At 44.1% G+C, this 13,747-nt stretch overlaps 1 protein-coding gene across 1 annotated transcript in view; it reads right to left on the bottom strand.

Moving 5' to 3' along the window:
- LOC140203585 (serine/threonine-protein phosphatase 2A 65 kDa regulatory subunit A beta isoform-like) overlaps positions 1–13,747 on the bottom strand; it is a 100,206-nt gene that overhangs the window by 36,962 nt on the left and 49,497 nt on the right. Inside the window, exons 9-12 of the mRNA XM_072269632.1 lie at positions 13,206–13,320; positions 10,758–10,828; positions 9,709–9,843; positions 4,454–4,627 (exon numbers count right to left, since the gene is read on the bottom strand). Coding sequence (XP_072125733.1) covers positions 4,454–4,627; positions 9,709–9,843; positions 10,758–10,828; positions 13,206–13,320 — 495 coding nt within the window. The remainder of the gene's footprint in view (positions 1–4,453; positions 4,628–9,708; positions 9,844–10,757; positions 10,829–13,205; positions 13,321–13,747) is intronic.

Here is a 13,747-nt window from a genome sequence, read left to right as displayed (position 1 = left end):
ACTAATTCTGCTCTCAAGGTCATTTGCTTCCAAACAATTGGTTTATTGATCATTACAGAATATCTGTCTGGTGCTTCCCTCTCCCTTCCCCTTTTCCCAATCAAAGATTCAAAGGTTCACTTATTTGTTTTCAAACATCTCTTTATTGCTTTTACAGAATGAAAAATAAACACATTCGATCATCCATAGGTTTGAAAGTGCAACAAGGTTAAAGAAAAAGGGAAAAATAAAATACATCAGAAATAAAAGGAAAAACAACGCACAAAAAAAGCAAACACCCGGCCATTAAAACCAAGCTGTCAATTCAATTTGTTACTTTCATATTCCAAATATTGTTCTCCAGAAACTTGTAGAAAATATCCCAAATTTCCCGACATTTGCCAAGTTTGTTTTTCTGTGATGTAGTTGATCTTTTCTAGAGCAAGATACAAAGTCACTCCTTTCAGCCATTGTGAAAGTCCACTGGTTGTGGGTTTCTTCCATGAATAGGCTATGCAACGTCTGGCTTTCAAAAAACAAATATTAAGCAGAGACCTTGCATTTTTGGAGGTTACAAAGTCCTTTGGATGAATGTTCAGAATACATAATTTAGGATCAAGGAGCACCTTTTTTCCAATAATCTGACTAATCAAATCCAGCACCTTCTTCCAGAAGCAGATTATCTGGGGGCACTCGCACATACAATGGAACAGAGACCCCTTTTAGTGATTACATTTAAAGCATGTTTCTGGAATGTTGGGGTTAAAGTGACGAAACCTGACTGGAGTAATGTACTGTCTGGTTATCCGCTTAGAATGAGTGTTCACTGACTGGGTTTGAACGAAGGAACAAGTTTCTGACCACTCTTTTTCTGACAGGTTCTCATGCAAATCAGTTCTCCATGCTTGTAGCATGTTGTTTGATGACTCTTTGCATTTACTTGCAAACAATTTGTATGTAGCCCCCTGGTAAGCCTAGACTCGCTCAGCTCGCTTTCGTCTAGGGGGAGCAGCTTTCAGCCCCGCCAAACGGGGAGATCAAGTTTGTGTGGATGCTGTGTGATGTACCCCACACCGCCAATTAACCGACAGTACGCCATATGCCATTAAATGATTACACTTTATAAGTATTTCTTGGTGATGGGTTAGTAGAAACAAATAGAATAAAGGTGCCAAGTCAGTAACTATCAGTTCGGTGCACACTCGTTGGAGCTCTTACAGAACCGGGTCCCCCTTCCTCCAATCAATGTCCTCTGAACTCCGCCAACTCACGAATGGGACCACCCTCGGTGATCCACCAAACACTCCACACGAGTCTGTCCTCGTCTCCTATCCTCGCTGAAGACCCTGGGCCTCGGACTCCCGCTCGGGGTCCGTGCCGTTGCCCAGCTTACAGCATCTCTCTCCTCGCGTCTCCTCTCTCTGTCCCCATCACGCCTTCTGCCCAAAGCCCACGAAAAAGAATAGCTTACAGACACACAAGAAAGAATACCATCTATCCCAATTGGTTAGCAAATGAATACAATTCCTGTATCAGTAATTATAACCCAAACAAGCTGCTCTAGAGAACCACTGTCTCAGCAGTTAACAGTACAGAGAAGCCATTTTATTAGCCTTAGCAAGTAACATAAAAGAAGAAACCCTACATGTATAATTCAGACACTTGTCCCCTAGCTTCAGATAATTTCAGAGTGATGTCTTCTAGGGTAAATAAAGGAGGGAGCTTCAAACTGTAACTTTGCCTGGACATAATAAAACTTTGCAACTAAAGGCATTTAAAAAAGTGTTTTGTTGGAATTCCATATGTGGCCTTGAGTTCTTCAAAAGACATAAGTGAATTGCCATTATAAAGATCAGACACCTTAGCTATGCCTCGGGGCGACCAAGTTTTAAAACTAGGATCCGCTCTGCCGGGCTGGAGCTATCATTACCAAAGGTAGGAGTAAACTGGGATAACTGTGATGTCTCACCCATTTACGCAAGAGCATCGTGCCAAATCATTGTTGTATTTTTTAAGAAAGGGATTTTAGATTGTGTGACCAGGTTTTTCTTATTTGCTGAATACATATATAGTTCTAGAGGGATATTGATCAACTGGGATTCCATTGAGACCCAAGGAGGGGAGTGATCCTTAACAAAATAAAACATTCCTGCTCTAATTTGGGCCGCCCAGAAATACCATATAAGATTTGGTAGCTGTAAGCCACCTCTATCATACGGCAGATATAACAGGGAAAGCCTGAGTCTTGGACATCTATTATTCCAGATGAAATTAGAAAAACATTTCTTTAATAAATAAAAGAAAGAGTAAATAACTACATAGGGATTGGATAATTATGTCTGCGGGCAGGAGCAAGCATGAACAAATTAGGATATAAACACCTGCAATGGTTGATACTTAGGCTTATATACAACATTTTGGACCAGTGGAAATGGTCCAGAAGGGTTATATGGAAACTATTATTACCATTTTTCTTAACAACTAATTCCATTACTTAGCCTAATTGGTTAGATTTACCACAGTACATAATTATCTATTTAAATGTTTATTTTCCTTTTATATCATCTCAATGTGTACTTAAGAATGTATAAATAATTGTAGTTTTATACATATAAAAAAATGGAAAAGGTTATATGTGTGAAAAAAGTACGTGATATTTGTGAATTCCTTATCCAAATAAAAATAAAATTAAAAAAAAATAAATAAAAGAAAGATGATGGAGGAGAAAGTGGGATAGATTGGAAAAGGTACAGGAACTTCAGTAAAATTGACATTTTTAGAACGTTTATGCGTCCAATCAAATTTATGAGCAATTTCGTCCATCTGTTTGTAAGTTGAGTAACTGAGTCTGTGAGAGGTTTATAATTAGTTGGGATAATTTTACCAATAGTAGGAGTAATTTTAACACCCAAATAGGTAAACCCTGTTCTGACAAAATTACGTCATCCATGTACAGGGCTATGCGATGTTCTACATCTCCTATAGTTATTCCTGCTATGTTAGCCTGTTTTCAAATTGCCATAGCAAGTGGCGCAATGGCCAGGATAAGCAGGAGGGGAGATCCCTGTCTTGTTCCCCGTTGGAGTTTAAAAGATGCCGAAAAAAGCAGGTTAGTTAAAACTTCAGCCTGTGGGTTAGAATACAGAAGCTGTATCTTAGAAATTTTCCCCCTATTCCACTCCACTCTGTCGAAGGCTTTCTCGGCATCCAATGACAGAATAGCGCTATCGGAGCTTCCAGATTTTTCATAAAGTATATTAAGCACTCTTCGAATGTTGTGGAAGCCCTGCCTTCCCTTACAAACCCATTTTGGTCAGGGTGGACCATTTTTGGCAAGAGTGGCTCCAGCCTCCTAACTAATCCCTTACAGAGAATTTTGAGATCATTGTTCAGATGTGAGATTGACCTATAAGATCCACAAAGGGATGGTGGTTTTCCAGGTTTTAACAGTAGTGTGATTGCTGCCATATTAAGAGAGGAGGGAAGGGATCCATTGTCAAATGACTCCTGATACATATCAAGCAGAGGTGGTATTAGTTTAGTCTTAAAGATTTTATATATTTCAATCGGAATTTCCATTGGGCCCAGGAGTTTTCCCTCCCTTCATGTTAGTTATAGCTGCAGACAATTCTTTAGCCTCTAAGTTAAACTCCAGTGATGTCAAGGACGTTTCATCTCGGGGTATAAATTGTAACAAGTCGAGAAATTCCGTTTGTATTTGTGGAGCTGAATCTGAATATTCTGAGCTGTACAGATCTTGGTAAAATCTCAAAAAGATATTGTTTATTTCCTCTGCGACAACCGTTGTCACCCCCTCATCTGATTGTATGGAGTTTATTGCCCTTTCTGTTTGTGTCTGTTTGATGTGCAGGCCAAAGGTTCACTTATTATCATGTACAACTCTGAAATTTGTCTTCCCCAGATAGCCATGAAACAAAGAAAAAACATGAAAGTCATTGAATGGCATCCTGATCATCAGCCCCCCCCCCAAAACCACCCCTCCCTCCACACAGAAAATGGAACAGCAACAATCCCAGCCCACCCCCCACACAAAAACTAACAGAACATTTTACCCTGAAACACCCTCCCCTCGCACAACAAAATGAAAAGAAACAGACAATATAAAAACAGAATATAAAATCCCCAAGTCTGACAAAGTCCGCAGTCCTTAAACAGGGGTCTAAACCTGATTGTCTAAACCAGGGGTTTCCACCCCTACTTGGTTAATGGTCAATTAAAAAAAAGGTTGGGAGCCCCGAGTCTAAAGTAAGACTACCCATGTCAGTGGGCTACAAGTATAATTGTTACTATCGCACATTTGCTTCTGGTGCAAAAGGAAAGAAGATGTTCAAAGTTATTTCCGTCTTTAAACTAAAGTATCAATTTGATATGGGCAATCATTTCCATTCTGCAAATCATCCATATGGAAGCATTGCTAATAGACTATAAAAACATTTTAGAATAAACCACCCACCAGCAGCCCTGCAAGCAGAGGCATGTACTCGATTATCGCAAGGCGCACTCTCCATTTGGCATCTTCTGCTAATTCTACAATGGCTGGCAGGAGAGACTGTGCTAACTGGTGAATTCCAATAACTTCATTCACGCAGTCCAGATTGGAGATAATGTTCAAACGGACCTCAGGGCACTAGGAAGGAAAGGCAATTTTCTGAGTACAGCAAAGGTGAAAAACATTCATACTGCGAACGCTGTCTGACAAACACACTGGCGCTCCCCAGACTCTCTGCTTTCAAAGTATCATCTTGGACATTTATGAAATATTAATCCCACAAAAGAAATATGAATGCCACTTTCACACTTACAGTACTTAGGCACATGCACATCTAGCCAGGGTGCCAATGACTTTTGCACAGAACTGTACTTGCCAACGTGCAGTGGAGAGCAAGTTTGTAAATCTGGCGGGAGCACAGGATGTTGGGAATGGTGAGAGTGGAGCACCCACGGGAGGGGTGTGAGAGAGGTGGCTGAGGTGGACTGCCAGGGGCAGGAGGGTGTGGTGCGAGTGGAGACACACTCAGCCCTGAGAACACAAGCAAGGGCATTTGATTCCAAACAATTGGTCTATTGGTCATTACAGAATGTCTCTCTGGTGCTTCCCGCTCCCTTCCCCCTTTTCCCAACCAAAGAGTCAAAGGTTTGTTTATGATCAAAGCACGTATCCAAATACAACCCTGAAATTTGTCTTCTCCAGATAGCCACGAAGCAAAGAAAGAAGATGAAAGTCACTCAGAGAGAAGCATGAAACCTACACCTCCCCAGCCCTGGTACAAAAAATAATGGCATCCTGATCATCTGATCCCCAAAACTACCCCTCCCGCCACACACAAAATGGAATAGCAACAGCGACCCCCCCCAATCCATCCCCCGCACGAAAAACTAACAGAGCATTTTACCCCCAAACACCCTCCCCTCACACAACAAAACGAAAAGAATAAGGCGATGAAGAAAACAGAATATAAAAACCCTAAATCTGAAAAAGTCCACAGTCCATAAACACAAATGCAGAACCAGGATATCATCCTACGCTATCACCGACATTCACCAAAAGAGGGGGACAGGGACACAACTCCCCTCTCCCTGCCCCCTTCCCACTCTCAGTCCACATCAGAGACCCATATCAGACATCTGCGAGGTTTATCATCACTCACAGATGTCAAGAAATTTGATTGTTTTTTGCGGCAGCAGCAGCACAGTGCAGTATATAAGAATTACTACAGGACCGTGCAAAACTCAGACACCCTAGCTATATACACCAGCCTAAGACTTTTGCACAGTACTATACATTATGGTCCAAGTTATGGTCACACCAGCAGTATGCCAGAAATTCGAGAGTCAGTTAGCAGAAGTGAGTGCAGTTGCTTTTATTAAGGAGAAGGTGCTTGGGAAGCTGAAAGTTTTGAAGGTAGTCAAGTCACCTGGACTAGATGGGCTACACCGCAGGGTTCTGAAAGAGGCAGCTGTAGAGATTGGGGAGGCATTAGTAATAATCTTTCAAGAGTCATTAGAATCTGGAATGGTTCCAGAGGACTGGAAATTTCCAAATGTCACTTCACTCTGAAGGGAGGGAGGCAAAAGACATGAAACTATAGGCCCTTCAGCCTGACTTCAGTGGTTGGGAAAATGTTGGGAGTCCATTATTAAGGACGAGGCTCCCAGTACTTGGAGGTGCATGGTTTCCTTAAGGGGAAATTACAGGCAGGATAGACAAGGGAGGGTCAGTGGATGCTGTTTACTTGGAGTTTGACAAGATGCCGCACATGAGACTCCTTAACAAGTTAAGAGCCCATGGTATTACAGAAGATATCCTAGTAAAGATAGAAGATTGCCTGACTGACGGGAAGCAAAGAGTTGCAAATGAAAGGGGCCTTTTCTGGTTGACTGCAGGTGACCATTAGTGTTCCACAGGGGTTGGTATTGTGACCGTTTCTTTTCAAGCAGATGTCAATGATCTGGACAACGGAATTGATGGCTTGGTGGTCACATTTGTGGATGATACCAAGATAGGTGGAGGGGCAGAGAGTCTGTAGAAGGACTTAATAGATTGGGAGAATAGCAAGGCAGTGGCAGTTGGAATATACTGCACTGACCGAAAGTGTTTCTGGTAGGTAGGATTTCTCAGCCTTGGGCGGCAGCCCGCTTAGGAGAGGGAAAACCCTGATTTTAAACCTCCACTGCCTTGCAGTCATGCCCACCCATGGGAAAGGCTTTGGGGGTAAACCCCTAAGGCAGTTTGATGTTGTTTACAGCTTCACTCTGGCAACCTCTGCGATGACACTGGTGCCGAGCTGTATTGGCGCTTGCCCTTCCCTTCGACAACATGAGTGATGTGGAGAGGGGGAGCCTGCTGCATGGGAAGAGCCGGTCCTTCAAACCTTCCTGCCCAGGAGAGGACACAGTCCACCAGAGGCACAAACCCATCATCCCCGGGATCGAAGGGTGCCTACTACCAGAAACGTATGGCCATGCACTTTGGTAGAAGGAGTAAAGACGTGTACTATTTTCCAAATGGGCAGAAAATTCAGAAATCAGACGTGCAAAGGCAATTGGGAGACCTCGTGCAGGGTTCCCTAAACGTTATCTTGCAGGCTGAGTTGGTGGTACGGAAAGAAAATGGAATGTTGGCATTCATTTTGAGAGGACTAGAAAAGATATAAGGGTAATGCTGAAGCTTTATAAGGCATTGGTCAGAACGCAGTTGGGGGTATAGTGAGCAGCTTTGGGCCCTTTATCTAAGATGTGCTGATATTAGAGAGGGTTCACGAGAATGATCCTGGGAATGAAACATACAGGAGGAGTGCTTGACGGCTCCGGCTCTGTCCTCGATGGAGTTCAGACGGGAAGGAAGAGGGGTGAATCTCATTGAAACTTATGGAATATTAAGAGGCCTAGAACAGAGAGGAGGTTTCCTGTGACCAGAGGGCACAGCCTCAGAATACAGGGACGTCCATTTAGAACAGAGCTGAGAGGAAATTTCTTCAGGAAAGGGCGGTGGATCTGTGGAATCCATCAACGCTGAAGGCTGTGGAGGACGAGTCATTGGGTATACTTAACGTGGAGGGTGACAGGTTCTTGATTAGTCAGGGTGTTAAAGGTTACGGGGGAGAAGGCAGGAGAATGGGGCCGAGAGGGTAATAAGCCAGCCATGATGGAATGGCTAAGCAGACACGATGGGCTGAGTGGCCTAATTCTGTTCCTGAGTCTTAATTTATTGTCCGTTCACTCTCCCTGAGTGCAGGCGAGCTCCTCGGGAGGGCCATGGGAGGAAACAACGGTCATTTTGTGAAAAGCTGCATTTCACAAAAGAAAAACACTTGAATTTCTGCGTTTGAGAAATCTTTCTGCACCTTTGGCATAAATAGATGCAAGATACTAATTACTATTAAATTATCCAACAGTTCAAATCATGATTCGGCAGGCTTTTTTCTTGATTTCATTTCAAACTAACAAATAATTCAAGGCTTGAATTAACAGCTGCCAATTTGAAGATGTACACTTTGAATCTGTCAGCTGTGCCTGGAAAATCGAGGCATTTCTGACATTTGGGGAATCTTTTCGGGTGTAGCACATGAAGGGAATCAAGTCTGCAGACATTGGAAATCCAGAGCAATTCACCCAAAACGCTGGAGGAACTCAGCAGCTCAGGCAGCATCTATGGGAATGAGTAAACAGTCGGTGTTTCAGGCCGAGGCCTTTTATCGGGACTGTAAAGGGAGGCAGAAGATGCTAGGATATAAAGGTGAGGAGAGGGGAAGGAGGCCAGCTGGAAGGTGTTAGGTGAAGACAGGTGGGTGGGAAAGGTCAATGGCTGGAGAAGAAAGAATCTGAGAGAGGAGAGGAGAAGAGAGTGGACCACAGGAGAGATGGAAGGAGGTGGGGACCCAGGGAGAAGTAATAGACAGGTGAGAAGTAAAAGCTCAGAGTGGGGAATTGAGGAAGGAGAGGAGAGGGGAGAGATTTTTTTTACATTTTTAAAAATAATCTTAATTCTGTAAAAATAATGAAAGAATGCAAATTTCCATATAAATTAAAAAAATCCAGAATTTGCACATGCAACAGTTTTGTTTAAGTTCACGCCAAAATAAACAAGGAACTTGATGGATGGAGAAATAACAGCTCCATCACACCATTAACCGATTCATCTTTAATCCAATATGCACTCAGATTACAAACCAGCTCACATCACTGCTTCTAAAGAACGCACTGCACATTTGCTCTTATCTGAAGCTCTCAAACTAAAAGAACAGTTCGAGAGACTCCGGTGGAAGAAACAGTTGTTATTCCATTCATGATTCATAAAAACATAAGAAATCGGAGCAGGAGTAGGCCATCCGGCCCATCAAGCCTGCCCCGCCATTCAGTAAGATCATGGCTGACCTGTCCATAAACTCAGCTTCACCTACCTGCCTTTTCCCCATAACCCTTAATTCACCTACTATCTATCCTCTCCAGCCCTTTACCTTTCCCACCCATCACCTGCCTTCAACTCCCCTCCCCTACACACCAACCTTTCCCATCACCTGGTCTACCTATCACCTACCGGCTTGTACTCCCCCCATCCTCCCAACCTTCTTATTCTGGTGCCTTCCCCCTTCCTTTCCAGTCCTGACGAAGGGTGTCAGCCCAAGGGTTCATTCCCCTCCATAGATGCTGCCTGACCTGCTGAGTTCCTCCAGCATTGTGTGTGTGTGTATGTGTGTGTGCACGCGTGTGGCTGTGGATTGCCAGCATCTGCAGAATCTGTGATTATAACACTTTAGAATGCTGGACATCACCGCACAGCTCCAAGCAAACGGCAGTTACAATGTTTGTCAACAGGAAAGAAAGCAGATGAACATGGGCCAACTGCTGTCCCCTTCCAGGAATCGATATCAGTGAGAGTAAAAGCCTAGACACATCAGTCTGTGTTGCAACACGTCCCATTCTGGCACACTTATCCAGATACCTGTATCTTGTGGTGGAGCATGGACTGCTCGTCACCTTCAGCAGATGTACAAGTTCCAGAGATGACAACCAACTTTTTGATCGCCTAATGAACAATAAGCGACCTTTCCTCAGCACTCTGGACTTGACAACAGCTTCCAAACAGCACACAGAAGAAAGCTCTCCATTGGTGTTAGCCTGATTTCGGTAGGCTAATCAAATATTATCCACGATGGCCACCAGTCACGCAAGGGGTATGTTAAAGTTTGTACTTCATGATAAAATTACCTTATCTTTGAGCTGAGCCAAGACCAGGGGAAGCAGGTGCTCAACAGTGCTGTCCTTGCCCAGGATGGTGGACAAGCCCATAATAACAGAGGCCAGAGCTGACTTCACGTGTTGATTGGTGTCAGACACAAGTTCCTGGAAAAGAAACACAAAAAATGATCAAATGAAAACCCAGACAGGTATCTCAGTCAACACGCACAAAATGCTAGAGGAACTCAGCAGGCCAGGCAGCACCTACAGAAATGTCGACTGTACTGTTCCCCATAGAAGCTGCCTGGCCTGCTGAGTCCCTTCAGCATTTTGTGTGTGTTGCTCGGATTTCCAGCATCTGCAGATTTTCTCTTGTTTGTCATTTGATATCTCACTCATGATGCCATCCTGATCCACGTTCTTATGATCCACCTGGTCAGTCATGGATCATTCTTAAATAATTTCTTTTACAGTTTGATATTCTAGTTTATATAAATCATGGAACAGAACCGGCCCCATAACCCACAATATTATACTTAAATTCCTAATCAAGTGGGCAATCTAATCTACACGATGTCCATATTCTTCCGTTTTCCTCACATTCGTGTGCTTATCTAAACGTCATTAAAAGTCCCCGATATATCTGCCTCTACCATCACTCCAGGCAGCCAACACCATGTTAAAAAACCAGCAACACACACAAGATGCTGGAGGAACTCAGCAGGCCAGGCAGCACCTATGGAGAAAAGGACAGTCGACATTTCAGTCCAAAACCCTTCGGCAGAACTCAGCCCTTTGGGAGAGGGGGAGGGAGCAGGAGAGGGGGATGGGGAGGGAGTGGGAGAGGGGGATGGGACAGGAGAGGAGAATGGGACGGGAGAGGGGGCAAGATGTGACTCGTGCTTGGACACTGAGCTTTTCCAGTTACAAACAGTTCACACTGATAAATGGTGCCTGAATCCTCGTTTCAGACCCACCCAAAATACTGAGGGACTTTTTTCTGAAGTGAATGAGATGAGTTGCTACATTAATTTTAGATAGACTGTATAACCAGCCAAGAATTTGAGAAGGCATATTACCTTAACATACGGCAAGATGTGACATATTATGACAGTCTCCCTGCAATCTACTGGCAAGTTTTCACAGAAATCTGCAAGATAGAGTACTGCATGTTAGAGAGTTATTCTCAAACAAAACAATGGAGTCAGAGAAAAGTACAGCACAGAAATAGGCCCTTCAGCCCATCTATTCTGTGCCGATCCATTTAAATTGCCTACTCCCATCAACCTGCATCTGGACCATAGCCCTCAATACCACTACCATCTGCGTACCCATCCAAACTTATCTTAAACGTTGAAATCGAGCTTGCACGCACCACTTGCGCTGGCAGCTCGTTCCACACTCTCACCACAATGATAAATCAATAAAGTTTAACAGATTAAGCAATTGCTGAAAAGCATCTGCCTTAATATTTGTATCTTCTCACAAGATAGTGGCAAGAGAAAACATACATTCTGAAGCACTATTTAAGTCGCACAAGGAAAAGCAAGGCCAGCACCTACAGTGTAAACATCAAGAGTCAGCACAGGTTCAATTTTGGTACATCTGTACATTTTCCCGGGAGTAAACCCCGAGGGAAAAATCCGGAGCCGGATTCTCCGAGGCAATCCTACGTTGAGTTCAACGCTGACTGGCAACTCCTGCGATGCCACTGGTACCAAACTGTATCGGTCTCTGCCGATCCTTTGGACTCATCAGATGCGTGGAGAGGGGGAGCCTGCTACATGGGCAACAGCTTACTCTCCATATCATACTGCCCTGGCTTACGTATCACGTAGACAGCTGCACGTAACATCCATGGTGGACCCTGACCAACGGAGGGCCTCGGGTTAGGCAGTCAGTGGTACAAACGTAAAGAACAGCATTCACTCTTTTTCACAATCTCACAACCTTTCAAGACTCTGCACAAGCAATGAAGTGCACTTTGTAAGGAGCAGCCACCATCGAAACATGAAGTCAAGTGGCACACAATTCCTTTCCATTTGCTGTCATCCAGTTCTGGGATCAGATCAGGATGCCAAAGGGGAGGCATGCTGGCATGCTGTTCTCACTTGGAGAAGTGTCACCTGGATATGTGGTACCACATTAAATAGAGTCATAGAAAAGCACAGCGCAGAAAAGGCCCTTTGGTCCCTCTTGTCCATTCTGAACAATTCAAACTGTCTACTCCCATCTGCCTGCACCAGGACCACAACCACCCCCCCGCCCCATATCCGTACTATCCATGTACCTATTCAAACTTCTCTTAAATATTGAAATCAAAACTGCATGGGCCACTTGTGCTGGCAGCTCGTTCCACTCTCATGACCCTCTGTGTGAAGAAGTTTCCCCTCATGTTCCCCTTAAGCTTGTCACCTTTCACCCTTAACCCATGACCTCTGGTTGTAGTCCAACCCAATTTCAGTGGAAAAAACCTGCTTGCATTTATCCCATCCATACGCCCCCATAATATTGTACCTCCATCAAATCTCCTCTCAGTCTTCTGCATTCTGAAGAATACAGTCCTAACCTATTCAATCTTTCCTTCTAAGTCAGGTCCTCCAGACCAGGAAACATCCTTGTAAATTTTCTCTGCATTCTTTCAACCTTGTTTACATCTTTCACAGGAGTTCAAAGTTCAGGGGTGTCCAGGGAAGGGGTCGCACCTCTGGTGAAGGGGCTTGTCGTGTCCATTCCGGGGCAGCTCACTCACCTTTGCTCGCCACCGGACACTCATCTCTCCCCTGTGGCTGCAAGCAGCCATTTGCACGTGACAGCAGTCTCATACTCCAGTGAGATTCGGACAAGCCAGTCCTAGCACGCAAAGTCAGCCTCAGCGGACTGGGCGGGTGCGATCTACAGTAAAGCCCAACGGCCAGGAAGGTGGCTCTGCATCGCGCTGTGGAGAGCGAGGGGCATGAAAAGACACAGAAAGCGTCCTGGTCATCCACTGCAAACAAGAAGACCCCTGTTTCTTCTGGCGCTTGTTCATACCACTGGACCCGGACTTCTGAGGCCAAGAGAGTGGAACTGCCACAGTGCAAAGGCTTTTCCATTTTAAAAACTCTCCCGCACAGGTTTCCTGTCATCGTCGGACAAAATGTGCAACCACCATGCGTACTATACACAACCTTGACATTTGTCTCCTTACAGGCAGCCACAAAGCAAAGGAACCCAACAGAACCCATTAAAGACAGAAAACCATCAATCACACAATGCGCAGGAAAAAAAGACAAATTGTGCAGACAAGAAAAGTAAGCAAATAATGTTCAGGACTGCACTGCAAAATGCCAGGTTGTACAGCTGGATCAAAGGCCTCGTCTCCACTAGGAAAGTTACAGGCACAGATTGCAGTGTCATTGCCCAGAACAAGAGTCTATTAATGAAGTAATTGATAGTTGTTTCTGCTGCCAGAAAGTTGTCACTGTGCTTCACCAACAACATCTTAAACCGGATGGAAAAGACAAGAATGAGAATTCCCAACCAACCTTTAACTTTGTTGGCCCCAGCTGCTCGCACTTCAGCCTCACAATCTTTCAACAGGTTTTGGAAAGCAGGAACCAGATCATTTTCCACAATTTCAGGACCCACGGTTTTCTGAAGCTTTAAAGGCAAGAGAAACCAAATGAGTAACAAAGATAGAGCGGGTTTCAATAGCAGCAATCTGTGCATTAACACGTGAACAGAGGAATCACAAAGACAACACCATCTTTCTTTTCCACGCTCGTGTCGCTGCTGCCATCAGGTAGAAGCTGCAGGAGCCTCAGGACCCACACCACCAGGTTCAAGAACAGTTATTACCCTTCAACCATAAGGATCTTGAACTACAGGGGATCAGTACACTGAATCAATTGAGATGTTCCCACGAGCAATGATCTTACTTTAATTACTCTTTATCTTGTTATTTCATACTCTTGTTATTTATTGCTATTTATTTATATTTGCATTTGTACTTTATCTTTTATTGATCCTGTTTACAGTTACTATTCTATAGAAATTGCTGAGTATGCCCACAGGAAAATGAATCTCA

This window comes from Mobula birostris, chromosome 10 (genome assembly GCF_030028105.1).
Source record: "Mobula birostris isolate sMobBir1 chromosome 10, sMobBir1.hap1, whole genome shotgun sequence".
Lineage (NCBI taxonomy): Eukaryota > Metazoa > Chordata > Chondrichthyes > Myliobatiformes > Myliobatidae > Mobula > Mobula birostris.
This window is presented reverse-complemented; position numbering and strand designations above follow the sequence as displayed.